Source organism: Carassius carassius, chromosome 45 (assembly GCF_963082965.1).
Source record: "Carassius carassius chromosome 45, fCarCar2.1, whole genome shotgun sequence".
In the NCBI taxonomy this organism is placed as follows: Eukaryota; Metazoa; Chordata; class Actinopteri; order Cypriniformes; family Cyprinidae; genus Carassius; species Carassius carassius.
The window spans coordinates 13154678-13181550 of NC_081799.1; the positions used below are offsets into that span (position 1 = coordinate 13154678).

A 26873-nucleotide genomic window follows, 5' to 3' on the forward strand; every position below is an offset into this window, starting at 1 on the left:
TAAGAGCCAAAGGACGCAAGCTCGCACGCGCATTGAGAAGATTATTTTTTTATTAGAAAGTATAGTTTTTCCATAAACATAGCACAAACCGAACTGTACCGAAACCGTGACTAAAAACGTGAAACAAACCGAACCGTGAAAAAGTTGAACCGTGCCACCCCTACTATATATATATATATATATATATATATATATATATATATATATATATATATATATATATATACACACACACACACACACACATAGTGTGTTTGTGTTAAGTATTTTTTTCTTAGTATTTTAGTATGTATATTTTGTATTTATCTTTGATTTATTTTTTATTTCAGTTGAGGTTATTTTAGTACTTTAACTTATTTATTTGTGCCAAGACAACAAGATCAGTGTGTGTTAATTTAAGTTTTCTTAGTATTTTAATGTTTTAATCTTTTTCATAAAGTGCTTTTATCATTTTATAGTTTTTTTTAATATATACATATTTCTATTTTATGTTATTTTTTTAATTTAGGTAATACTTAAGTACTTAAACGTATTTATTTAAGTTTACATTTTTATGTTTTTCTTCTAATTTGTATTTTAGCTTTATTTCTGAAAAACTATTTTTAATAGATTCAATTTTAATTTTAGTTAACAATAATAACACTGATGAATATACTGTACCACTGAATTTGGAATGCAGACATTACTAAAGTGTCAAAATCATTTTGGGGTCACTGCAGATATAATTGGGGTCGTTCCAAACAGTGTTTTGTATCTACAAAATTTCTTACATCATTTATCACACCATAGTCATGTCATTACTGAAATTTCCATAGCGAAGCTCATTATTCTTCTTTGAAATTAAGGCTGTAATTCACTCAGTGTGCATAATATTCAGTACAGCTGTACGAACCTTACATGCCATGCCTGTATGTAACAAATCTATTTATAGCCATCGTATTTTCACAATCCTTCCACACTATTTAATATGTAAGTCAGAGGTGCAAATGAGTGTTTCTCTCTCTCTCTCTCTCTCTCTCTCTCTCTCTCTCTCTCTCTCTCTCTCTCTCTCTCTGAAGTGCTGAATGTGCTACAGGGCTGATTGCTGATTTGATGGTGTTTCGATGCATATTGACTGTCTGGCAGTCAAACACTAGATAAAATGATTAAAGATGACTAAGAAATGACTATTATTAACAGACATTAATGATCTTTGGGTGTGTAAATAGTACTGAGGAGTATTATGGCACAAGTGTATGAATTTTATGAAGAGCCCTCTCCCCCTGTGTGGTGACCACCTGTCTGCTTAGGTAAACAAGGGCAATTGCAGGACATGTGTATATGTTACCGGTGTAATGCCTTAGGCTCAGTGTTGAATCAGTGTGACATATTGACCTAGTATTCCTGTAGATAGCAGAAACCTCCCTGCGGGACTGGACGTCACAGACATTTATCGATTTCTCAGGTCTGACTGATTGAGGCTAGTCCACTTGTAATTGGCTGAATTGGAGAGTGTGAATGATGGCGGCAAATGCTACTGGACTTATTAAGTTGTTGTTAGTGTTTGAGCTGCTGGATAGGTAGAGCGGCAAGCCAGTATTTGGCTCTCATTTTCATCTTCGTGTAGAGCCAGCACAGTAATTGGTTATGCTTTAGGAGATGAGATCTGTCACATGACCTTTGTTAGTCTCATGTCATGGCTTGATTTTGTCTAAAATATCGGAGGAAACTCTTAAAGGGATAGTTGAGGCAAAAAAAATCAATTCTGTTTTTCTAGTCATTTAATCCTTGTATGCATACCTCGGGTCTTTATAAGGCAGCTAGCGACCCGAGGTATAGTGTAATATTCTTTCTGTGCAACAATAATTAAATATCTGAAGACTCAAAAAGTGCAATTCACTTTTATTTCCTCGCTTTTATAGACAATTGTGATGTGATGTTACACTCATAATTACCGCTGGCATAAAACAAAAGAATGTAATTTGCTAAACTTTAACTTGTTTCAATGGCTTTACTGTAGAACAATTACTGTAAGCAGTGAAATATAAATGTCACTGGCATTTACGTGGATGTGATGAATCAAAATATAGATTTTTGAAGTCTTTAAAAACAAAAATACGGTTGAGATTGTGAATATGAAGCAGATGCTGAATTTACTTGGAAAGTGCACTCTGACAGCGACAGTAAAAATAATATTAATATTTTCCATTTTTATTTTAATTTTAGTTCAAGGTTTAGTCGGTGTGTTATGTAACTGTCATTTTTAAAAAGTATATACATTTAGCTTTAATTTTTTTTTTCTTAGTTTTAGTGATTTTAGTTTTTTAACTTGTTTCAGGTTTTTTTTTTTTTTTGTTAGTTTTTTTGGATCTATTAAAAATATACAGTATAGACCAAAAGTTTGGACACACCTTCTCATTCAAAGAGTTTTCTTTATTTTCATGACTATGAAAATTGTAGAGTCACACTGAAGGCATCAAGGGCTATTTGACCAAGAAGGAGAGTGATGGGGTGCTGTGCCAGATGACCTGGCCTCCACAGTCACCGGACCTGAACCCAATCGAGATGGTTTAGGGGTGAGCTGGACCGCAGACAGAAGGCAAAAGGGCCAACAAGTGCTAAGCATCTCTCGGGGAACTCCTTCAAGACTGTTGGAAGACCATTTCAGGTGACTACCTCTTGAAGCTCATCAAGAGAATGCCAAGAGTGTGCAAAGCAGTAATCAAAGCAAAAGGTGGCTACTTTGAAGAACCTAGAATATGACATATTTTCAGTTGTTTCACACTTTTTTGTTATGTATATAATTCCATATATAATTCCAGATGTGTTAATTCATAGTTTTGATGCCTTCAGTGTGAATCTACAATTTTCATAGTCATGAAAATAAAGAAAACTCTTTGAATGAGAACTGGTGTCCAAACTTTTGGTCTGTACTGTACCTAATTGTTATAATTGCTATTAATATTTTATTTCAACTTTATTTCAATTACCAAAAAATAATTTGTTATAGTTTTAGTTACAGTGGACAGAAGATTTTATTGAAATACATTAAATTATACATTTTCTCTGTTACATATGTTCTCATGTAAAGCTATTGTAAAGCTTTAGAAAACTTGAAATATAGCATGTTCGACAGCATCAGTTCCCATTCACTTTCATTGTATGGAAAAGAGCTGCACATCCTATTGCATTCCACAGAAAAAAAGTCTTAGGATTTGTTAGTAAAAAAAAAGTATTCCTTTAAGAAGAGTTGAAAAATTATATCTAACAGCCGTTGCTGTTACAGCAAGTTGTGAATGGACTTTGCTATGAAAGCAAATAAAACAACAATTTATTGAAAATTATCTGCATTCATCTCTTCTTTTCTGTCTCTGTCTCTGTCTCTGTCTCTGTCTGACTTAGTCCTCTTTGTACCAGCAGGGAGTGAATGGCTAATAGCAGGCTTATATTAGCTACTGCTCTGAAAGGCAACACTCCGTTTGAAGCTGTTGGCTTCTGACTGTGAGCTTCTGAGAGACCCAGCATCGTCTGACCTTAACAAAGACCCAGACAGAGTTTCTTTATATAGAGAGATCACAGTCCCACCTTCACTCTCAGAGAGAGTGCAATAAAAGATGCAGTTTTCAGCAATTTCAAATATCACACCATGTACCCTTCTCTCTGGCTAGAGCAACATGCCCTCGTTTTATCCCTTTTTTATCTGTGTGTGTGTAATTCATCTTTAGAGATTGCTAACTGTCAGTTTGTTGGTGTGAGATCCCAGCTTGCATCAGGATTGATGGATGCCATCTCATGCCACAGCCTGTTGGGATTTTGCCCAAAGCTCTTAATTCTTTCTTTTTCTTGTTCGCCGGAGTCTCGGTTCATTCTCTGAAGGGGGATTCTTCAGTGACAGTCGCTCCTTGAAGATGACTCATCCTCTGGTCTCTGGGATATTTCTGATCTCCTCAAGTAAAATCATCAAGAGTCAAGTCACAAGTTTGAAGTTGTTCTAGTTGAGTTGCTTGTAAAAAAAAATAAAATAAATACTATACATTTTATACAGTGTGCAATAACATTTTTAACTTGAGGCACACTAACAAGTTGAAACATCTCAAATGTGACCTTTCCAGCAACAGCAAAGTAAAGAACAAGCCGAGGAAATATATATACAGTACATACATGCCTATAACGCAAAGAAAATGGCCTTCAGTTAAGGTGATGCTGCTTTTATTGGTTTAATTTCATTCTTCTTAGATGTGTCTAAACATCTAAAAGGTCTTTCTGTAATGATAATGGTCTTGTAGACCACCCTGGTTTCCATTGAATGGGTTTGGGGTCTGTTCTTATGTGCCATGATCCCTCTTATACCTCTTATAGTGCCTGTGTACTCAAGGTGAGTTATGAAACATCTAGCTCCCACCTGGACAGGTTTTATTCAGAGAACAATCTCTGAGGAGAACATGTGTGAATATTGTCTGAGATCAGCATTTTGTTCTGCACTTGGGAACTTGCACCACTTACACAGCTGATGACAAAAAATAGATAGGAGAAAATGAGAGGTAGAATATCAGTATTGTAGTGAATATACCTGTGTTTATAGTGGAATGCATAGTGCTACCTGCAGTAGTGTGCTTGGATGGGTTTATAATACGCACTGAACTTCTCTGCCAGGTGAGCTACACTAGTTTTGTAATATAAACTGTGCTTTGTATATATTCATTGTGCAGTATCTGCATTATATATTAACTGATAGCTCAGTAGTACCTTGTATTTCAGATTTGAGGTAGAATATGAATTATGAATTTTGCTCATTTTGTAGTGCATGTTACCATTTGTACACTACATAATATTGGCTCCATCTCAGTTTTGTATTTATGCAGGGTTATTATGTTTCTTGAAATAAAAATAAAATAAGATTAATAAAAAATAATAAAACCTTAAAATAATCTTATTTCAGGTAGTTGCCAAGGTAACATTTCTCATTTTCATTTAGTTTGACTAAATGGTCATTTGAAATTGATTTATTTGTATATTTACAAGTTTGAGTAATTTTGCTGTTTGGTCATTTGATTTAGTTTTTTAATTAAATGTCTTTCATCAGTTGCAAATGCAAAATTTTCATCTAATATTTATATTAGTTATATAGTTCAAAATAGTAACACTGGTAGTTAATCAGTGTTAGAGATTAGAACAAGCAATTCTTTAGAAAAAACTATAAAAGTAAAGTATTTTAAGCACAATTTGAATGTACTGTACATTATTTCTAATCTCACATATTATTTACGACAAGTGTAATACACATCTCATAATTTAATACTACACAGTATGTAATTAAAACACAATTACCTGTTGTGTCACTTTGTACCCACTATCTAGTGCACACTGCACAGTGTAATCTGAAAGGATACACATGGAAGAGAAGTGAGAGTAGGAAGTGAGGAGAGGTGAAGAAGGGGGAGGTGTGAGAGCACAGATGCCATCGCTCCAGCCCATCTCTGACTCATGCACACTGCTGAGAACAGATGGTTCCTCACACAAACACACCACAGCAAACATGCACACTTACACTCTCAGGAACATTCTCACACACTGAAGTAGGCCTACAGTAGACACTGCTTCACTACAGGTTTATAGCGTCTTTGTATCATTGGTATGTTTAGTGAATGTGCTTCTTAATTCTGCATCTCTCTGACTGTCAGATTTCACATTGGGCAGTCTGTGCTCTGGGCACTGCTGACTCACACACTCACCAAACCGCTGAGCCCTGGTTGATCCTGCTGCGCAGAGAGATGCTAATGAATATGTTCTCTATTTTTACCCATACTGTTTCCTCCTGCCTTCACATTACGCAGCTGTGCCTTGTAAGGCTCAGATAGGTCAGATTTTGATGTACGTGGCCTAGAACTAGCTGCTAAGTATTACTCTTAAATATTAATATGGCACAGTGATGATTTTGAATGGTTGTATGCCTACCTGCATTAGCATTTTAGCATTAGCACTGACCTTCTTGCTCCTCTTTGCTAACCTTATAGGAGCCTGATAATGTTGTTCTGATTACTTCACGTATTTATTTCCCTGAAAGCTTTTATGGGATTTTTTCTATGGATGAAAAAAATCCCAAGCCATCTTCAGTTCTCTGTTTCAGCTAGCTTCCGTTTCCGTTATCCCTCTTAAGCCTCCCAGAGAGAGAGCAAGAGAGAGTGTGTTTCTCAGAATGCTGCCAGGCTGTTTAACGCTGTATCTTCTCCAGTACTTCCATTTTGGCTCTATTTCTTAATTTAGTACATTAACTTTCAGTAATGTGTATTGTGGTCAGCCTGGTATGTAAAAAGTATCTTCTCAGTGTCTATCAGTGGTAAAATATAAAAATAAATAAAGTAAAAGCCCAAGTAATAGTGCACACAGCCTAGTTAAAGAGTTTTTGTGACTTTTGCTGGATCCATTATTGAAATTAAAATGTCGACCAGTTATGGTTTGATTTACATTTTTTGTGGCCTGAAATAAGGTTGAATACTATTGTCCCTGTATTTTTGTGAAAATTTCTGTGTACTAGTTTTACTCTACATCTAGTGCACACTTCCAGTGATTGTTTTATTGCCACTTTGTAATTTTGTACTTTATTATGCTATATTGTGCACACTACCCGTTGTATTTCACGCTACATTTTGTACTTGTACTGTACTATATAGAACACACTACCCAGTGCACAAAACAGTGTCCTTATGATCTAATACTAATATATTTTGTGAATTAATACTGTATTACATAGAGAACACTACCCAATATGCTTGTGTTTTAGTGCACAATACTTTATGCATTCACAATGTTCTACAATTATAGTGGACATTATGTAATTTCCTGTGTGCACACCACAGAGTGTACTAGTACTTGTAGTACATTATCTAGTGCACACTGTATTGTAATGGTACTTTTTTAATGCAAACGAGTTTGTGAACACTATACTTGTTCGCAAATGCTACGCTACTAGTGCACAGTATATACTATTATATACTGTATATATATATATATATATATATATATATATATATACTGAGTTTTGTATAGTTTTTCTGTTCAATACTTCAGTACTGTACTACAAAACTAGTGATTTAAACTACTAGTTTTGTATCACACTATCTAGTGCACACTGCACGTAGTTGGCTGTGAGTTGGATTTGCATAATGTTTACTTCCCAACATCCTCAGGAGCACCTCTGATGCTCTGTGCTTAATAATGCATTGCAAGCGCCATCTCTTAATGGTCACTGCTGTGTTCACCGGGCCTGATTTTTCATTCTGATTCTCTCTCTGTGCCATCTAAATGTTGCTAGATGGGAAATAACCTTCTGTGCTGGAATAACATCTGCTCCCATAACATTTCCTCTGTCATTTTATAAGCCATTCCAATCCTTATGCTTAAGGTGAGCTCCTGCCTCCCAGATATTGTCATTCTGCTTGTATCCCTTTGCTTTCTGTTTTCACTTCTATTTCTGTCCCTCTCTCCTTTTCTCTCGAGTGGACTTGTCAGCGGTGATTTAACCAACTAGCCCTTCTTTTATGTCTTCCCAAACCTATCATTTATTTTTCTAATAGTGGCGCCCAACGTGGGGAGTATTCCTATCCCCTCCTCCTTACTGACATAATGTTTTCCTCCATCTCTTCTAAAATACTTTCTTTGCTTTCTTGTCCTGTCGTATTATGTATGTCTCTACTGTCCAGAAGACCAGTGAAGAAGTGCTGATTGTTTGGTTCACAAGCTAATTTCTTTCCCACACCAGCACTGCATTAAATCAGTCTTCTATTATTTCTGCATTCTCTTCTGGTGCATTGTATGATAAATTATTCAGCTCAAACTAAATTGTATATTTTTATTACTCATGTTGGCCAAGAATTTGTCTTCATTATGATCCAAATGTCAGCAGCATTTTAAATTCAGCATGTGTGAATTGCTTCACTGTATTTCCTGGGCCTTAAATCTGTGTGTGTATGTGTGGCTTTTTATTTTATTTTAGAAAGCTTGTATTTCTTTTTTAAGAAAAACTATGTTCTTAGTCCATTTATTTCATGTTTGCCAGTGTTTACTGGCCAATTGTATTTCCACTAAACTAAACAAGCATTTAAATCAAATTCATTTGAAATTTCCTTCAATTGAAAACATATTAGTAAAAACTAGAAAAGCATAATGATATAAGCACACCGGCAGATAATAGTTGGGTGCAGTATGCAAAACGTCTTTTTTATGTCACAGACTGAATTTTAAACATTCAGAGAAAAAACTTTTCTTTTACTTTTTTACCATTTTACTGCATTTATCAAATTCAGACATGTTACCAAAGTTATTGAGAGATTTTGTTTTATTTTACTTTACTTTACTTTATTATTTTTGTTATTTATTTTATTTTATTTGCAATTTATAGGAAATATAAACTATTATTTTAGGCTAAATCTTGCAACCTGTTATTTAAAAAAAAAGATTTGCTTTTATTAATTTTATTTAGTTGTTTATTTATTTTTTTATGCAAGCGCTGTTATTTAATTTAAATATAATATTTATTTAATTATAATTTCTAAAAAAATAACAAAATCACATAATTTTTTTACATTTTGTAACAGATTTGCATTTAACAGACCTGTGTTATGGTCATTTGCAAAAAAGAAAAATACATGATAAATTAGATATGAAATATATTTTAATAAGTTTAAAATATTTTAAAAAATATATATTTTTAATTAATTAATTTGTATTTCTAAATTTAAAACCAAATTGAATGTCTTCTTAATGAAAGTGATGCATATAGAACATGATGCTTTTTACAGACTTTTAACTGTAGATATTTTAGGTGCGCAATGTGATCCAACCCACACAATTATGATGCTCCCATCATTTGGGTGATTATGTAAATCCGGAGTGCTGATGAAACTGGAAAAGAATCTTAAGGATTGAGTCTGTGCTACTAACCCAGTTCCACACAATGCAGGCAGTTAACTGGTTCTCACAGAGATTTGGAAAAAAATCCACCAATGAGCAGTGAGGTTTATTTCCCAGCAGCCAGTCAAATGCATCTCTCAGCTGCTCTGCACCTTAACATCTCCTGCTGTGAGAGCTAGAGGGCTGTATAGCACTTCCTACTGTTTCCGAAGCTCCATCTCTGCAGCCAAAACTTCGTCCCAGATCTTAACCCTTATCAGATCACCCTCAAACTGCATTTACCGCAGTAAGTGATTCTGTTAGTGTAGCTGTGTTTAATGCCCTTGGAAAGGCTATATATTTCATGCTAACAAAATCTCTTTGAATTAATGGCAGTTGTCGCCTGCTGTCTCTAAATGTCTTCTCGGGTTACATGGGAGTTATAAAATATGGTATTTAAAAGCACTTATGACAGTGTACTGTCAGCATTTCTGCATCTGTCTGCTCTTTCCTGTTCGTGGAATCCTCTCTCAGCACTTCATAAATCAGAGTGATAACAGTGGCAGAGCAGCGTTCTATACAGGCTCCTGAGAATGGTGTCGCGCTACAGTCTGAGAGTAAGCTAAAGTAGAGAGGAAAGTGTCTTTCAAAGGATCCGTTATATAAAAGTACCTATGTGATTTGTGAAATGGGTTATGGCTCATTGAATAGATACTATGTCTTGGATTTTTTTCTTTTACATGGCAAGCAATTCTCATTTTATTGCAGAGTTTGGTCTTATCGAGCTGGGCTGCGTTATTGATCAAGACTGAGTGGGATGAACGGCTGGTCTGGGTTCAGTTGTGGGGTTAATGAGGAGTTGGATGAATTCTCATCCACCACAGATGATGAATAATGTTCTCAGATAGAAACCAAGTATGATGAGCGCAGTCTGATTACGCATTCACTAAATCAGGGAACTAGACAATGACCTGCAGCATGGAGTGTCTAGACTACTGTGTAATGCGCAATGAATTAAATGCAATTAAACTGACGAACATTAAAGTCCACTTTTAGAGATTTTCAAAGCGCATTTTTCAAAAGTATTTATTTATTTTTTGTAATGAGGTTTGGCTATTTTGGGATTATTTTCAGGTCCTAACAGTGTAAGTGATGAGCCGCCACCGCTTCACCGTGTCACCACGTCACCTCCTGGAGATGAATCCAGAGCACCGTGCCGTAGCACCCCTCAACCCCCCAACACCCCTGCACCCACACGTCGCTCCCTGCTGCCCCCTCCTCGAAGCTCCCCCGTGGGTAAGTGGACCAAACCTCCATATTTCCAGCCAGTATGCAATGTGATCTTCAACCAGTACTACAAGAAGCTTGTGTTTCAAGAGGTTTGCTATACTAGAATTATTTGTTACAGCTAGTATGCATTACACAAATATGTACAGTACTTCAGCTGGTGTACACTATAAGGCCCTGATCAGACAGAACACCTTTTTTGCAGTGAGAGGTCCCTTTTTTTCATTGTTTGCTATTGGCAGTGAGCATTTTGCGCTGTTTATGCACCCCAGGCGCTTCGCATTTTAGCCGCCTGCTGCGCCTCGCATTTTTGCAGGAGAACTCTGATTACCTGAACTTGAGAAACAGCAACTCTGAGCAGAAAAACGCCCAATGTCATTCATGGTTTTTTTTTTTCATTGTCAAATTGATTGATTGGAGAGGTTGGGCCTTCCGTTGTGGTGACAAAAGTTTACCATTGCTTAGAAAGTCCAGAGACTGGAGTGATGCAGGAGAAACTTTTGGTGCCTGGCACAGGTTACCCAGAGCTGTAATTATTAAGGTTTTTGCTAATATGACTGTTTGTTTAACAGCAAAAACTAAAGATTTTAGAGCACTCGCACTATAATCCTTCGATTAAACTGTCAGGACAACTGATTTGGTGGTTGCCTAACCTTATTAAAGAGGTCTTATTATGCTCTTTTACAGAGTCTTGATTTTGTTTTGGGGGTTGTATTAGAACAGGCACTCATACAAGGTTGTTAGAAAAACACATTATTTTTCACATATTTTACATTATTATAACACCTCTTTCCCCAGTCTGGCATGAACAGCTTGAATAGTTCCTTTATCAAATGAATGCCAGCTTTCTGAAATATGAAATGTGCTGTGATTGTTAGCTGGGCCAGTGTGTGTTGTCACTGGCAGCACTCTGTGCCTGGTCAGGAAATGTCATGCCCCTTACCATAGCCACCTGCAAGCTTCAGTGCAAATAATGCATCAAAATCAAATTAATTTAAGCATGATTTAAACCCAGATGATTGTAACCATTCTAAGTTCGTCTGCCTTTGGAAAGCTGTGTCTCCGACATAGTGATAACACCTGTTGACTTCTCTAGTGCAGCTCAACAAGGTCTTGTCCCATTCGTCAATCTTTGTGGTATCACAAATCCTGGAAAATATGGGTTGTAGTCCAAACAAATCGTTCGTTGTAGTTTTTGAAAAGTGATTTCTGTTAAATAAAATATCTCCTGCTGAATTGGACTTTGAGCTTTGTAACTTTGCAGATCTTTTTTATGCTCAAACAGCAACATTCCAGACTAACTAAAGTTGAAAAAGTGAAAAGGCATAATAGTAACCCTTTAAAGGTTGCTCTCTGATAAGTGTGCGCTTCAGCTAGTATACTCTACAAAAAGTATGTTTTAATACTTGAATACATGACATATGAACTTAGTATACCAGTATGCACTTCAATGAGAATGCATTATGAGTATGAAATTCAGCTAGTATGCATTTTGGTGAATATGAACTACAAGAAGTATGCTCTATACAATATTTAATTTAACCAGTATGCAGTACAAGTTGTATACACTTCAGCTTAAGTATTCTTTAGTACTACAACGAACAAGTATGGGCTAAAGTATATGTTAGCACTACTAGAAGTATGTTTCAACTACATGCATTACACAAACATGTAATTTAGCTACTGTAGTATACACTGTAAGAATGAGGTTCAGATAGTTTCAAATTACATGCTTTCTTGTAAGTATGCACACATATGGACTTTGTATGCTAGTATGGGCTTCTAAAATAATGTACTATAATGCATATGAAATTCTGCTAAGATGCATTTTAGTGAGTATGCATTACAAGAAGTATGCTCTAAACATGATTCATTCCAACAGAATGCACTGCAATTAGAGTGACCTTCAACCAGTACTACAACAAGCATGTGTTTAAACAAGTATACACTACAAGAGGTGTACACTAATACAAGTCTTAGTTTCAATAGCATGCATCATACAGATATGTATTTTGGCTAGTAAACACTGTATAGACTTCAGAAAGTTTACATTACAACAAGTTGCACTCAACTACAAGAAGTATGCTATAAGCTAATCTAATTGCATTAAAATACAATGTGATCTTTAACCAGTACTACAAGAAGATTGTTTTTTGAAAGGTTTGTAAAACTAGAAGTATTTGTTTCAGCTAGTTTGCATTACAAAAATATGTACTTCAGCTAGTGTACACTATAAGAATGGACTTCAAATAGTTTGAAATTGCATGTTGCTTTCTGATAAGTATGCACACACACAGTATGGACTTAGTATGCCCATTGGTAGTTCAAGAATGCACTATAATGGATATGAAATACTGTAGCATTTTTAGTATGCATGAACTACAAGAAGTATGCTCTAAACATGGTTCATTCCAACAGAATGCAATACAATTAGCGCACTGAAATACAGAGGTTGCATGCTTTCACTAGTGCCAGAAGTGACCTGTCAAATGTCATAATGAATTTTTAGATAGCAGCTCCAGTTTGAAAGCAGACCTCCACTGATGCACCGACACACAGCTGAGAGCGTACTTGTCAGGCATTCGTAAACAGCACTACCTCCCTGTCCATGTCCTATACTGAGTCATTAATCTCCTCTGCATGTGTAAATAATGGGACAGTCCTGTTTGGGGGACGTTGTAGCCTATGTTTAGTCAAGACTGAAATGTAGACTTTGCCTTGAGAAGAAACACCCTTTGTCAGGAAATAGGCCATCCAGACTCATTCATCTTAAGACCAGCACAGGGAAAGAGGCTTGTCTACTTCGTGTGTTGTGCGCACTTATTGAAGTAAATACTTTTTATAGTGCATACTATCTGAAGTGCATACTTCTAGTACATACCTTTTATAGTATGTACTTGTTGAAACACATGGATGTTGTAGTACTGGTTCAAGATCACAGTAGTTGTAGTCTTGTTGAAAGCATACTTCTTGTAGCACATACTCAAAGACGTACATGCTGGATGAATTTCATACTTATGTAGCATTGTTATGAAAGTGGACACTTTTTGAAGCAGATAGTTTTCGTAGTGCATACTAGTTGAAGTGTATATTTATTGGAGTGCAAGTTATTGTAAACAATTTCAAGTAAATTTTTATACTAGCTGAAGTGCATATTTGCATAATGCATATTCGTTCTGGCATTGGAGAAAACATGCAACCTTCCGTATGCCAACTGAACTAAATTCAACCTGAGTTATGAAGGAACAAGCAAACCAAATTGAAGTGCATACTATCTGAAGTGCATATTTGTGTAATGCATACTAATTCTGGCACTGGAGGAAGCATGCAATCTCTGAACTTCTGTATTCCGAATGAACTAAGTTCAAACTGAATTATGAAGAAACAAGCAAACTAAAACTGTGGTGCATACTACTCCATGTAATATAAACTTTCTGAATTCTATTGTCACAAAACATGGTTTACAAACACACACGACGAAGACAAAGAAGATATAGTTCAGTAATCTTTAATAATTCCACACAGAGGGAAACACAAGGCAGGCAGGCAGGAGACACATGTAGCACATCAACGACAGCAACAATACCAGATGAGGAAAAACGGGACAGACTACACTATAAATACTGAAGCAAATTAAGAGAATTAATGACACACACCTGAACTAAATGACACAATCCAACATGAGGGAAAACCAGGTCACACAGAGCACATGGGGGAAGAAAACACAACAAAACGTCCATGGGTGTGACATCTAAACAGTGTTTACTAGCTTAAGTATAATGCATGTTATTTGAAATGAATACTTCTTGTATTGCATACCTCTTGTAGCACATACTTGTTTGCATGATTAGTACTAGTTGTAGGGTGGCCATATGCACCGTTCATACAGGACAAGTCCCAGCCAGGATTTTAATAATACCTAAAATATCAAGGTTTTGCCTATTTAAACTGTGCTGGTGCATCATTGTGTAACATTCATGAGAGCTATAAAGAGCAGAGCAGACGGCTCCTTATGCTTTCGAATCGCTTTCATGTGTTTGTTCGTTCGTTTGACTTGAAGCATTGTGTATTGCACTGGTTTTTTGGATTTGTGCGAAGCGACGCTTCAAGTAAATCGAACGAACAAACACGTGCACATATTTGCATCGCTTTGATCGTTCCCTCTAGATCTCACCTTCTCACACGCAGCCCCACGATTGGTCAATTATGTACAATGCCTGCATGTTATTGGTCAAACTGCTCTGGATGTTTTGGGCAATATTAAAATCCAGGCCAGGACGTGTCCCGTACGAACGGCGCATATGGCCACCCTAACTAGTTGAGGATTACTCTAGTTGTAGTGGAATTAATTTTATTTAAAGCATGCTTCTTGTAGTGCATACTAGTTGAATTTTATACTAATGTTTGTTGAATCACATACTATCTGAAGTCCAAATGTTTTATAGTGCACACTTGGAGTGGATACATATTGTAGTGCATGCTTACTGGAGAGATGTGTAATGTAATCTAGCTCATTCTTATGGTGTATGCTAGCTTTATATTTGTGTAATGCATACTAGTTGAAAAAAAGACTTCTAGTAATGCAAACCTTTTGTAGTGCATATTTGTTTAAACATGATTTTTGTAGGTTAAAGATCACTCTAGCTGTAGTGCATTCTGGTGGAATTTATCTTGTTTAAAGCCTAATTCTTGTAGTAAAATCTCATTGCAGCACATACTAACTGAATCTCATACACTTGCTTACAATCGCTTATTTATCTCAGCTCAATTAGGCCAATCATTAAGAAGCAATCATCCGATTAAAGCAAGTGATGAACCATTGTGCATGTTGGTGACATTACAGAAGAGCCTGTCCAATCAGAGCTCGTCTGTGCCCATTTAACCAATCATTTCCCCCCTGCCTAAAGAATAATGAGGTTATTAAGATGCCCTGTTTATATTCTTTCCTCCTCATCCTTCTCTTTTTTTTTTACCTATCCCCCTCTCTAGTGTTGTTATTTGTTCTGTCACATTTTCAATGCCACATTTGCTGATCCTAAACCACAGCTCTGAGAGTCTATATCTTTGCCTGCTGCTCCCCTCTTTGTCATCCTGACAAAATCTCCAGCACACTGGAGGGACAAAAGGGCTGCTAGGGGCAGCTGGCACATCATGGACTACCGATCTAGGGTTAGCACGATGACAAAATTCATGAGACCTGTTAAAAAACAGTTCAGAGCCCCTGTCCAGCTTTCGAATTACTCACATGGATCTAAAGAAACAGATTTTATAACACATCGGCTTTAGACCGCCATACTTGAGTCAAACATCTTGGCATGCATGTACCCACCCATGATGCACCAGTGTTTTTGATGCCGTAGGTGCTGTCTCAGCATGGGCGGGGGGCGGAGGTGGGGAAACAGTGGGTTTCAAGGGAGGAGGAAGTCCATTGGGATTCTAGAGCGGTGTCTATGGCTGTCTGCTACATGTCGAAATGAGCTGGCAGTAATTAGGTGCCCTGGGACCCCTGTTGCAATGTGATGTTTGTGTGTGCGCTCTGTTGGGTGAAAGTAAGCCAAAAGCAGCAACCCCAAAAACATACGCACCCCCTTCTGTTGTGAGATGGGAGGTTTAGAACAAGCACCAATCCCAGCTGCATCTTCAATCATTTCCTGTAATCCCATAGGTGGCGTCTGTGTCTTTATATCTGTTCGGGTGATATTACAGAGACTGTAAAATAATAATGTAGTTATTAATTTGTTATGAAGATATATACAATATTTGATCTTGTATTGTAAAAGCTGTGTCTGTTAGTGCACTTTCTCTCATAACACAACAAATTACTGTAAAAAAAAAAAATAATAAATAACCAGATCAGGCTACATTTAGTGATCATAAAGTGGGAATACTCATAAGCCCCTGTGCTTGAATAATTTGAAAGGTATGCTTTAGCAATGGGGTCGTATAGGGGAGATACTGAGAATTAAATTAAAACATTTTAATTAAGTTAAAATTATATATAGTACAGTACAGACCAAAAGTTTGGACACACCTTCTCATTCAAAGAGTTTTCTTTATTTTCATGACTATGAAAATTGTAGATTCACACTGAAGGCATCAAAACTATGAATTAACACATGTGGAATTATATATGGAATTATATACATAACAAAAAAGTGTGAAACAACTGAAAATATGTCATATTCTAAGTTCTTCAAAGTAGCCACCTTTTGCTTTGATTACTGCTTTGCACACTCTTGGCATTCTCTTGATGAGCTTCAAGAGGTAGTCACCTGAAATGGTCTTCCAACAGTCTTGAAGGAGTTCCCCGAGAGATGCTTAGCACTTGTTGGCCCTTTTGCCTTCTGTCTGCGGTCCAGCTCACCCCTAAACCATCTCGATTGGGTTCAGGTCCGGTGACTGTGGAGGCCAGGTCATCTGGCACAGCACCCCATCACTCTCCTTCTTGGTCAAATAGCCCTTGATGCCTTCAGTGTGACTCTACAATTTTCATAGTCATGAAAATAAAGAAAACTCTTTGAATGAGAAGGTGTGTCCAAACTTTTGGTCTGTACTGTATATATATATAACTAAAACACTGATCAAACATGATTTTTTTTCAGGATTCACTGTTGAATAGAAATATGTATGTATTGTGTATAAATATGTATAATATATATATATAGAGAGAGAGAGAGAGCATGTGCATTTCAATTTATTTATTATATTGATTTTCATTTTTAACATTACTTTAAAAAATCTTGCTAAATTATTGCCTCAGAAAAATCTAGTTAAGATTGTGCAATATATTCAAGTTTACTAAGAAGCCAATTTATGGACTATTGAATATACCAAGTGATATTAAGTAGATTTTTCTGAGGTAATAATGAAGTTAAAGAATTTATTTTACACTGTAAATATAGTAATATTTAATATAAATTATATTATTTTGTACATCAGTGTTATTTTTTAAGAACTATTCTCTTGTGTATTGTCCTGCTCTGACCACAGATCTGAGATTTTTGAGATGGAAGTTATTTTTTTTATTATTAAAAAATACATATGTTTAATATATTTATACTGTATGCTCTGGTTTACGGATGCCTGCAGCCTCTCAGAATGTCATATCGTCCAGCCCGTGTGGCAAGCGGACCCTAGCAGCTGCGTTATTTTGTGGTTGGCTGCCTCTTATTGGAATTGATCCATGGACCGCTGAGACCTTGTTATGACTCTGTGGAAGAGGAGAGCCATAGGAAAAGGGGGTGGTGGTTACTGTTGTGAATGCATTCATGGATTTGCACTCATGTGCCCTGTATGTGTTCCCTGAGTGAATATCCTTTAATTCAGGTAACATCCTGAGAACCGCCCTTAACTCTTGTTCCGATGTCTTTTCTTTATCCATAGCATCCCGTAAGGAATTCCAGAAGAGTTCTGATGGCACCCGTTCATCTCTCTCTTCACCTAAGAGACTCGCTGTAGTGTCACCTAAACCGCAGTCTCCAGGTAACCAACCAGAACAAAGATGAACCCAAGATATTGCTTTCCTTTCATAGCTGTCCCCTGCTGCTCTCCATTAGACGATATCACACTGTTGGATTAATCTCATCGGAAGCTCCGCTGTAACCCACTTTATTTTTCTCTCCATACACACACACAAACATAGAATGAGTTAGAACTTCTTATAAGACGTAATCAGTGTGGCCACTAGGGCCAAGTTCAGTTGTCATGTTGAATTATTTGAATTAATAGTATTCATTTGCCTAATCTACCGACCGCAAATTATAGGTTTTAGGGAGTCAGTCACACTCATTAAAGCTTGAGTTCTCCTGAAGGACATTAATGTTGGGTGTCTTGAAAAATGTAAACATACAGTGCTAGGAGGCTTCAGAGTGCATCTCGCACTCTTGTTGTTGTTGTCTTTCTGATGAGCAGGGAATCGACTACCTAACATCAGTTTCGCCCACCTTGCTACCTGAAAAGCTAATTTTCTTTTTGTTGTCATAGAGACTGATTCTCAGGCTAAAGATTAAGCCACTCTAGAAGGCTGGTGGCTGGTGGCTGGTTTGTGTGTGTGTGTGTGTGTGTGTGTGTGTGTGTGTGTGTGTGTGTGTGTATGCGTGCGTGTGTGCGTGCGTGCGTGTGTGTGTGTGTGTGTGTGTGTGTGTGTGTGTGTGTGTGTGTGTGTGTGTGTGTGTGCGTGCGTGCGTGTGTGCGTGCGTGCATGTGTGTGTGTGGTGGACTGGATCGTCTTGAGTCAGTGTAATGAATAAAAATTTGTGCTGTCAATAGATTAAAAAAAATTGCTAAATGTAATTAATCCCACATAACAATAAAGTTTTTAAAAACATGTTTATACTGCAATAATTTCACTTTCATTCTTCATTCTTTAAGTTAAGGTAGAAACAACATAAAGACAGTATATTTTAATATGTTTAATCTTTTTGTATGACTGAAGGCGGGTATCGATGATACCAATACTACTTATGTCTCTGGAAATTGTTTTTTTTTTTCCTAATATTTACCCATTGACTCTAGCCATTCAACATTACAGTATAATTGAGAGCTACCAATTTTAAAATATGTTAGACTGAAAAAAAAAGTATTTAATTGAACTTATTCAATTTTCACATAAACCCATTATAATAAATGTCATATTTACCCGTGCCCTTCAGCAAGTAGGAAATATTCAGAAATGTAATATAGTTATCAAACAATAAATTCTGTATAACATTTAGATGAATCCTTAAAGCTATGACAGTTACTGATTTCCTCTTTTTTTCTTTTGTTCTTTAATTAACAGACATCAGAGCAGCTGGGTTATTAGGTTATTTGGCTGCTATTACTTTAAGAGCTGCGGAATGTGATACAGATCTGACGCGAGTGTTCATACTGTAGTTTCATATGCACTTTAATATGAAATGATACAGGCTACAGCATGCACCATCTCACCATATTTGTTTGTGCAATTGAAGAGCATATGCTACGAGGACAGGAAAATTAGTTGTTACTGACATATGGCATGACAAAATCTCATCTGACTGGAGTTCACTATTATTCCACTGAAGCTCCTCATCACCTGTACTGTTTCTGCGCTTGTTTGACTAGTGCCTGTCGCTCAGGCAATGTGGAGTGCACATCTGAAAAGTCTGAATGAAAAATTTATGTGTTCGTAAATACATTCTACGCCTAAATAAACGCAATTCTTAAATGAAAAAAGAGACAAAAGCAGTAGTTGTGAGTGGGATGGCCAACCTTAGCTCCGCCCCTGCATTAAATATTTTTAACACCGTTAAACTGGAGAAAATAATCGGCTTCATTAGCGTGCTAATTTTAAAGGCACTGATACAAATGTTCGTTTAAATTAATTAAATACAGGAGCGTGTTTATGGTTTTATTGTTTTGTTAATCAGGGTTAATTCAAACCTTTCAATGCTATTGTATCTCCACATTCCTATACAGTATGCTATCTCCACTGTACATAGGACAGCTATAGCTTGCAAAGATATATACAGAGATTAATGATGTTAATCATCCTGTCATTCCATCTGGCCCAATGTGCTTATCAAATTCATCATGAAATCAATGCTGATACATAGCTGCAGTAAGAACAAAACATTAGCTGCTATTAGCATTAGCATGAGTGTTTTGGGTTGCTTGCTCATCTTGAAGCACATTAGGATATACAGCTTGATTTTATATTTCATTAATGTTAAACCCTTGATTTTTATGCAATTTTTTAAGTAGTTTGTCAAGTTTCAATTTATCTCCTTGGCATAATAATTGATAATGTTTTTATGTAACTTCCATGAGGCATTCAACTGACTTGGTATAACTAATCTATACATCCTTTGTAATCCATGCATTGTCAATTGGAATTATATAACACAAGAATTCTTCCATTATTTTATTTGAACTATAAGATTTGTTATGGTTTTTCTAGCCACTGTTCCGTTAGCTTTGGGTCACATACCTCATTTACATTACAATGAAAACAGTCTAGTCTTTGAATAGTCCCTTTGCTTTACTTATAGAGGATTCAAGTAATCCGGTTAGGTATAGAAATTATGGTAAAGCTTTATGTAAATTGTTTCATGGTTGTTAAGCATGCAGTATTCCCTGGGGTGTCTTAGCATTATAGAGGCCATTTTATTCACACAGGGCTGTTCTGAGATGAGTTTAATGAAATAGATTTTTTAGTGCTTTTTCTTTCGTGTTTCCACCTTTAGTCCTTCAGAGGCAACAGAGGGCAACAGTGGTGATCCGAGGCTCAAGCATGCAGATTTTGCCTCGTACTGGCTCTCCAGGCCCAGATATGAAAAAAGAAGGAGAGCAGAAGAAAGAAAAAGGGCGAGAGGAAGTAGAGAGGAATGAAGAGATGCAACTCTTGCAGGGTCGCTGTGCAGAACAGGCCAGGCAACTACAGACTCTTCAGACAGAACTTAAGAAAACCAGCATGAGTCTGGAGGTCTTTGTGATCTGCACTCAGCACTTCTCCCTCAAGGTATTTTGTAAAGATTACATTCAGCGAAAAATTTATTTGGCCAAACATATGCATTCATTATTATTATTACTTTACACATTTTAGAATCTTAAAAAATCATCAAAACTATTGAATAAAACAACTATTACATTATATTATATTATATTATATTATATTATATTATATTATATTATATTATATTATATTATATTATATTATATGTTATAAAACAAAGTTGTTTTAGTATTCAAAGTCATAAACACATTATATTATCTTTTGTTATATTATATTATATATTGAAACATGTATTCGTTATTGTTAATTCACACATCTTAGAATTATAAGAAAATCACCCCAACTGAAATAAGTTATTTTATTTTATTGTATTTTATTATTTTCATTTTTCATAAAGTCAATAAGTCAAAGTAAATTAAAATGTATTATATATGTATGTATTATATATTATATATGTATTTTATAAAAAATGTATTATATTTTATGATTATATTATATTATTATACGTGCATGCTTATTCTTTATTACAACTTTAACCATTTTGGAATCGGAATAAAGTCATCAACACTATGAAATTTATATATATTATATATTTTTATTTTCATTATTCATAGTAAAGTCATAAAAATGTCATCAAAACTATTAAATAAATTATCAAATAAAATTATTCTTTTATTTTTTGAGATTTAATCGTCTTAAATATGCTTTTTTCCAAATTTTTTTGTTTTTCAGCTGATACAGTACGTTCTTTTCAACATGATATACAGTACACAAACTACATCCACATCCCTTCTGGTACAACCCTGTGATCAAATAAATTGCTCAAAGGCGCAGTGATTTTACGGCCTTCACATGTCACAACTACATGAGATATTTGTGTTACCATGCCAAGCCTCTACCACTAGGCATTCTCTACCATTTACTGACATTGTACCTCAACCGCTAGAAACTGACCATACAACAGCAAAAAACACAAATAACAGTCTTTATCTAATCTGTCATGAATGCAAGGATGAGGTAACTGTGTGCAAGAGCAGACCACTGAGTCAGTGTTTGCACACAGAATCTCAAGCACATCTCTGTCTCCTTAGGATGAATCACAAATGTTCCCTTCCATATTGGTAATTCGCTTTGGATTAAAGCATCTGCTAAATGAATAAACAATGTAAACACAGACATTTTTAGAAGCACAGTGTCACCTGCTGTTCATTAGTTGCTTTAAGATTTACAGTTGCTTCTGAAATGCCCCTGAATACTAACTTTACTAAATTTAAAGAGGTCAGAGGAGGTCAAAAACACGGTGGCTTAAAACATATGTACATCCAGATATAAAAACCTATTCTCTTCAAGGTTCCAGCTTAATGGCCACACATACTGTACTACATTAATATTAATTCCATTCCTCTCCTCCACATGCACTCCTGTTCATCCATTTAGCAGTAAAAGCGTTTACAGACAGAAAGGTATGTCAGTAACCTGCCAACTTCTCCCACGCCTGCCGACTCCAACATGCAAGCGAGCCACATATAAAAATTATTACAATAAATATGCATATTGATAATAAGTATATATAAATAATGAAAATGGAAAAATCCTGGGGTGCATTTAGGAAACAGATTTAGAATCCAATGGAAAATCCCCACCATGATTAGGGAAAAATAATATTTATTTGAGTAAAATAGTATTTAGTTGTTAATAATAGAAAAAAAACATTAGTTATATTATATTTATTGTTAATAGTGGATTTCTGTGTGTGTGTGTACTTGTTTATGGTACATAATTCTTGTTTTATGTATAGTAAAACTTAACTATTTTTGTGGTCCCTGTGAGGGAAAAAAATTATTAAAAATATTTGTTTAGGGTTAGGTTTAGGGTTGGGTTAGGGGATAAAAAATATATATATATATTGTTTGGTCAGTATAAAAGTATTTGAAGAATTCACAGAAACAAACGTGTGTGTGTGTGTGTGTGTGTGTGTGTGTGTGTTTCAGATTGAAAATGCTGAGGAGAAAGAGAGAGAGTTGTCCCAGGAACTCAGTCGGATTCAACATGAAGTGGGTGAGTTCAAAGAGGTTCATGTGTGCCCATAAACTACTAATATAAAAGCAGGTTTGCGTTATTTAAATCCATATACTCGGTTTCTCAAATCGCCTAGCCTTTAATGCAGCTCGCTGGGAGCGTCTTCAGAAGGAGAAGAGAGAGCTGGAGCAGTGTTTTGAGAGGGAGCTGAGAGAGTTACAGGTCCAGCAGGAGTCTGAACTCGCTACCGTAGAGGAGAACCTGAGATTACGGCACGCTTCAGACCGAGACCATCTCAGAGCAGAGCACCAGTCAGAGGTGGAGGAGCTGTGCACACAGCACCAGGAACAGGTCAGAGCCTCTGGCTGAGGATCGGGGGAAGTACATTTAAGATGGCATGAATTTGAAGACTCAACTGTGTGTTTCGTGTTTAGATTGAAGAGTTGACCTCCAACCATGAGGCCGCCCTTGAAGACCTGAAGACCATGCACAACATCACTATGTCAACACTGCAGGAAGAGCATGCCAGGACCATGAGGGGTTAGTGTCAGATTAATAATGTGACAAAAATGTGGAAAAGAACTAAAATTCTGCATTCATTTCTCTTAGACTTAAGGAAAGCCCATGAGCAGCAAAAGGCCAGTCTAGAAGAGGACTTTGAGAAACTGCGCCTCTCGCTTCAGGTGATTGTTGAGTAAATCAAGGTTTGAGATTTTTGCAAATCATCCAAATAGATTCATCAGCAACAATACCATTTCCTTTAGGACCAAGTGGACACTCTGACTTTCCAGAACCGGACTCTGAAAGACAAAGCCAAGCGTTTTGAAGAAGCTCTGAGGAAGAGCACTGATGAACAGATAGTGGTATGTTTCATTTATAAAGGGATACTTGAATATAGGCACACAAACACTGAGAGTAAGTATTGTAAATGTATTTGCAGGATGCACTGGCACCATATCAGCATATCGAGGAGGACTTGAAGAGTCTGAAGGAGGTATTGGAGATGAAGAACCAGCAAATTCATGACCAGGAGAAGAAGATCTGTCATCTGGAGAAAGTGGTAAGCTCTAAATGAATAGGTGAGCAGGATAAACACACTGTCCAGGAGAACTGTGCAGTCTAGCGTGTTCCTGTATGTGCTTTAAAGTAAAGAAGAGGACAGAGTTTTCCCTCAACACTGTCACGGTGAAAAAGAAAAAAGAAAGCAGGTGAGAGAAAAACACTCGCAGAAAAAAAAACTGCAAATAAATAAAACACTACTGGCAGAAAGAAGAAAACATTGAACAATAAATATAAAAACTAATTATAAAAACGGTATATGAAAAATTGTCAGGAAAAGCGGAAAATCGTGCAAGTAAAAGAAAAACTCATGAAAGGCATGAAAGAAAATTATGACACAAGTGCAGATAAAACCAAAAGAAAATACATTGGAATATTTATAGTGCAGAATGGTAAATAATCATTCATTTCTATGATAAAATACTGATTTGATTTTATAGTGACATGGCACATTACATTCCCTACTGAAGCTCAGGTAACAAAAGATATTGTTAACCAGTACCTTACAAACCCTTGAAACATCCAAAAAGATCACACCATAATGAATAATAAAGGAAGAAAATGAATTCATTTCTGAACAGGCATGACAAACCACTTGGGGTCCTTCAAGAGTATTGTATATGATGTATGTTTGTATATATTCTGTACTGTGCTTAGAAAGGGCATTTTATTGTGATGTTATAGTAAACATTTTTTTTTGCTTTTCCTTTCTGCTCCTTTGGATGTTATATTATTTATGATGTAGAAACAGGGCGTGCTTTTCCATTTTCCATTCAGCTTTTATGAATTCTCATTGTTTTTTTCCTCACATGAAGCACGTTTCAGACCCCTGTTGTGCAGGCAGGGGAAGGTTGTGTAAGAATTTAATGTCGAGCTCTGTGTTCACTTGATTCTTCGAGCAGGCCCAAAAGAACCTGTATCTGGAGGAGCGGGTCCAGGTGCTTCAGCAGCAGAATGAAGACCTGGTGGCCCGCATTGATCGCCATCTCTCAGTGTCAAGGTGAATACAGTATTTGAATTAAAGGAGTAGTTCACTTAAAAATGCAAATGAGCTGAAAATGTACTCACTTTGGGCTTTCAAGATGAGTCTATTTCTTCATTGGAACAGATTTGAAGAGATTTAGTATTAGGTAACTTGGATGGATCCTCTACAGTGAATGGGTGCCGTCAGAATGAGACTCCAAGCAGATAAAAACATCACAGTTATCCATAACTAATCCACATGTCTCCAGTTCATCCGTTAACATCTTGTGAAGTGAAAAGCTAAGTGTTAGTTAGAAACAAATCCATCATTAAGACATTCAAAATACTAAAATATGAGTCCTCTATCCATAATATGGCTTTTTCCAGTGAAAAACAAAAAAGTGTATTTGATGTGAGTGGACAACAGGGTTTTCATTTTTTTTTTTTGGAGGAAGTATTATTATGGATTATGGACTCAAAGTGACGATTTAAAATTTAAACACCTTCATGATGAATTTGTTTTCTCCAAACAATTCACTTTTCTAGCATAGCCAGACTTTTGACTGACCCTTACTATTTCTTTCTATATTTATAGACAACTGTCTGAGGAGAACGCAAACCTTCAGGAATATGTGGAGAAGGAGACCAACGAGAAGAAACGCCTGAGCCGCAACAATGAAGAGCTGCTCTGGCTTCTCCAGACAAGTCCCCACCTGTCGCCTTCCTCTTCTCCCATCCACAGAGCCTTCTTTCCCGGGCCTGATATCCCTCCTTACCCTTACTCTCCGGGCCCTGGGACCCCCACACACTCCTGTTCTCCTGGTCCCTCTCCAGCACCAGGGACGCCCACTCTCAGAGGCTCACCAGCGGCACGCTCGTCCCCTGCCCGGATCCCAAACGCCAACACTTTACCCAGATGAGCTGTTTTACTGAATCCCAGTCACATCACCCATTCTCTGTTCCTGTTCATTGTGACTGAATTGTATCGTTTTGGCGTGCAGACCGTCCCTGTTTTCCTTAGAAAATCCTATTTATTAGGATAATGTCAACCGGAAATGGTCAGACAGCCTTTGGTCAGACAGCTCTTCAGAATGAAAGAGCTAATGATGCTAATGCTTATGATGTGCTGCCAGCAATGCTTGGTCTGCATGGAGGCAGGATCGTTTTTGTGTATTATAGAAGTAGCTCAGCTTTGACTCTAAAACATGCTGTTGAGCTCCAACACAAATGTCTGTAGTTTCTTCTGAATGACATACCAGAACTTTATACAACAAAAAGCACTTTAGGTTTCTGCCCTACCTTGTTCCTACAGATAAGTGCACCAGCATTTTTCCTGGTCTGGTTTATTTTTTTATGCGATATGTCTTCTGATTTAACAAATCTCCCAAATTCTGATTTAGAATGTTTCGAATTAGTCAAGACATATATACTGCAAGATGTAATTTTCTTAATTTATTTCTTACTGTAAAAATATTAACATATTCTTAACATTTTTGCATATTATTATTGTTATTATTATCCTATCCCCATGGGCATTTTTTAAAGCATAATTAAAAAAATATATACCGTATTTTTCGGACTATAAGTCGCATCAGTCCAAAAATACGTCATGATGAGGAAAAAAACATATATAAGGCGCATTTATTTAGAACCAAGAACCAAGAGAAAACATTACCGTCTACAGCCGCGAGAGGGCGCTCTATACTGCTCAGTGCAGACTACAGGAGCACTGAGCAGTATAGAGCGCCCTCTCGCTGCTGTAGACGGTAATGTTTTCTCTTGGTTCATTTCTCTTAGTTAATTTCTCTTGGTCCATGTCAAATTAAATTTGATAAATAAGTCGCACCTGACTGTAAGTCGCAGGACCAGCCAAACTATGAAAAAAAGTGCGACTTATAGTCTGGAAAATACGGTGTATATATATATATATATATATATATATATATATACACATATATACATACAATACCATTCGCAACCTGATCTCATGACGAAAACGTACCTCTGGGAATCTTTTCGCAAGACACGAAACATGTACTGCCATGTATATTTCGTGACATATTTGATGTGAAACGTCCACTGAGTGGTGCTAAAAGAGTTCATATGAATGTACATATGGTACGTTTTATGTGACATTAGACTTGAAGTGTCCATTGAGTGGCCTTATAAGTCTAAAGTTCCGTGACGTTTTAAAATAAAGCAC

At 36.4% G+C, this 26873-nt stretch overlaps 1 protein-coding gene across 3 annotated transcripts in view; it reads left to right on the forward strand.

The window, feature by feature from the left end:
• The window catches only part of mtus2a (microtubule associated tumor suppressor candidate 2a), a 73481-nt gene extending 47745 nt beyond the window's left edge, over window positions 1-25736 (forward strand). The window contains exons 5-15 of one of the 3 annotated variants that reach the window (XR_009427549.1): window positions 10003-10164; window positions 17539-17637; window positions 20361-20635; window positions 22621-22687; window positions 22785-22999; window positions 23083-23188; window positions 23258-23331; window positions 23413-23511; window positions 23589-23787; window positions 23827-24707; window positions 25266-25314. Coding sequence is in view for 2 of the 3 variants with exons in the window: in XM_059539504.1 (XP_059395487.1) it covers window positions 10003-10164; window positions 17539-17637; window positions 20361-20635; window positions 22621-22687; window positions 22785-22999; window positions 23083-23188; window positions 23258-23331; window positions 23413-23511; window positions 23589-23708; window positions 24607-24707; window positions 25266-25590 (1643 nt within the window). In the remaining variant the exon portion in view is untranslated. Of the gene's footprint in view, window positions 1-10002; window positions 10165-17538; window positions 17638-20360; window positions 20636-22620; window positions 22688-22784; window positions 23000-23082; window positions 23189-23257; window positions 23332-23412; window positions 23512-23588; window positions 23788-23826; window positions 24708-25265 lie in introns of all 3 variants that reach the window. The other 2 variants (XM_059539504.1, XM_059539505.1) reach the window with 2 other exon arrangements.
• The last annotated feature ends 1137 nt before the right edge of the window (window positions 25737-26873 follow it).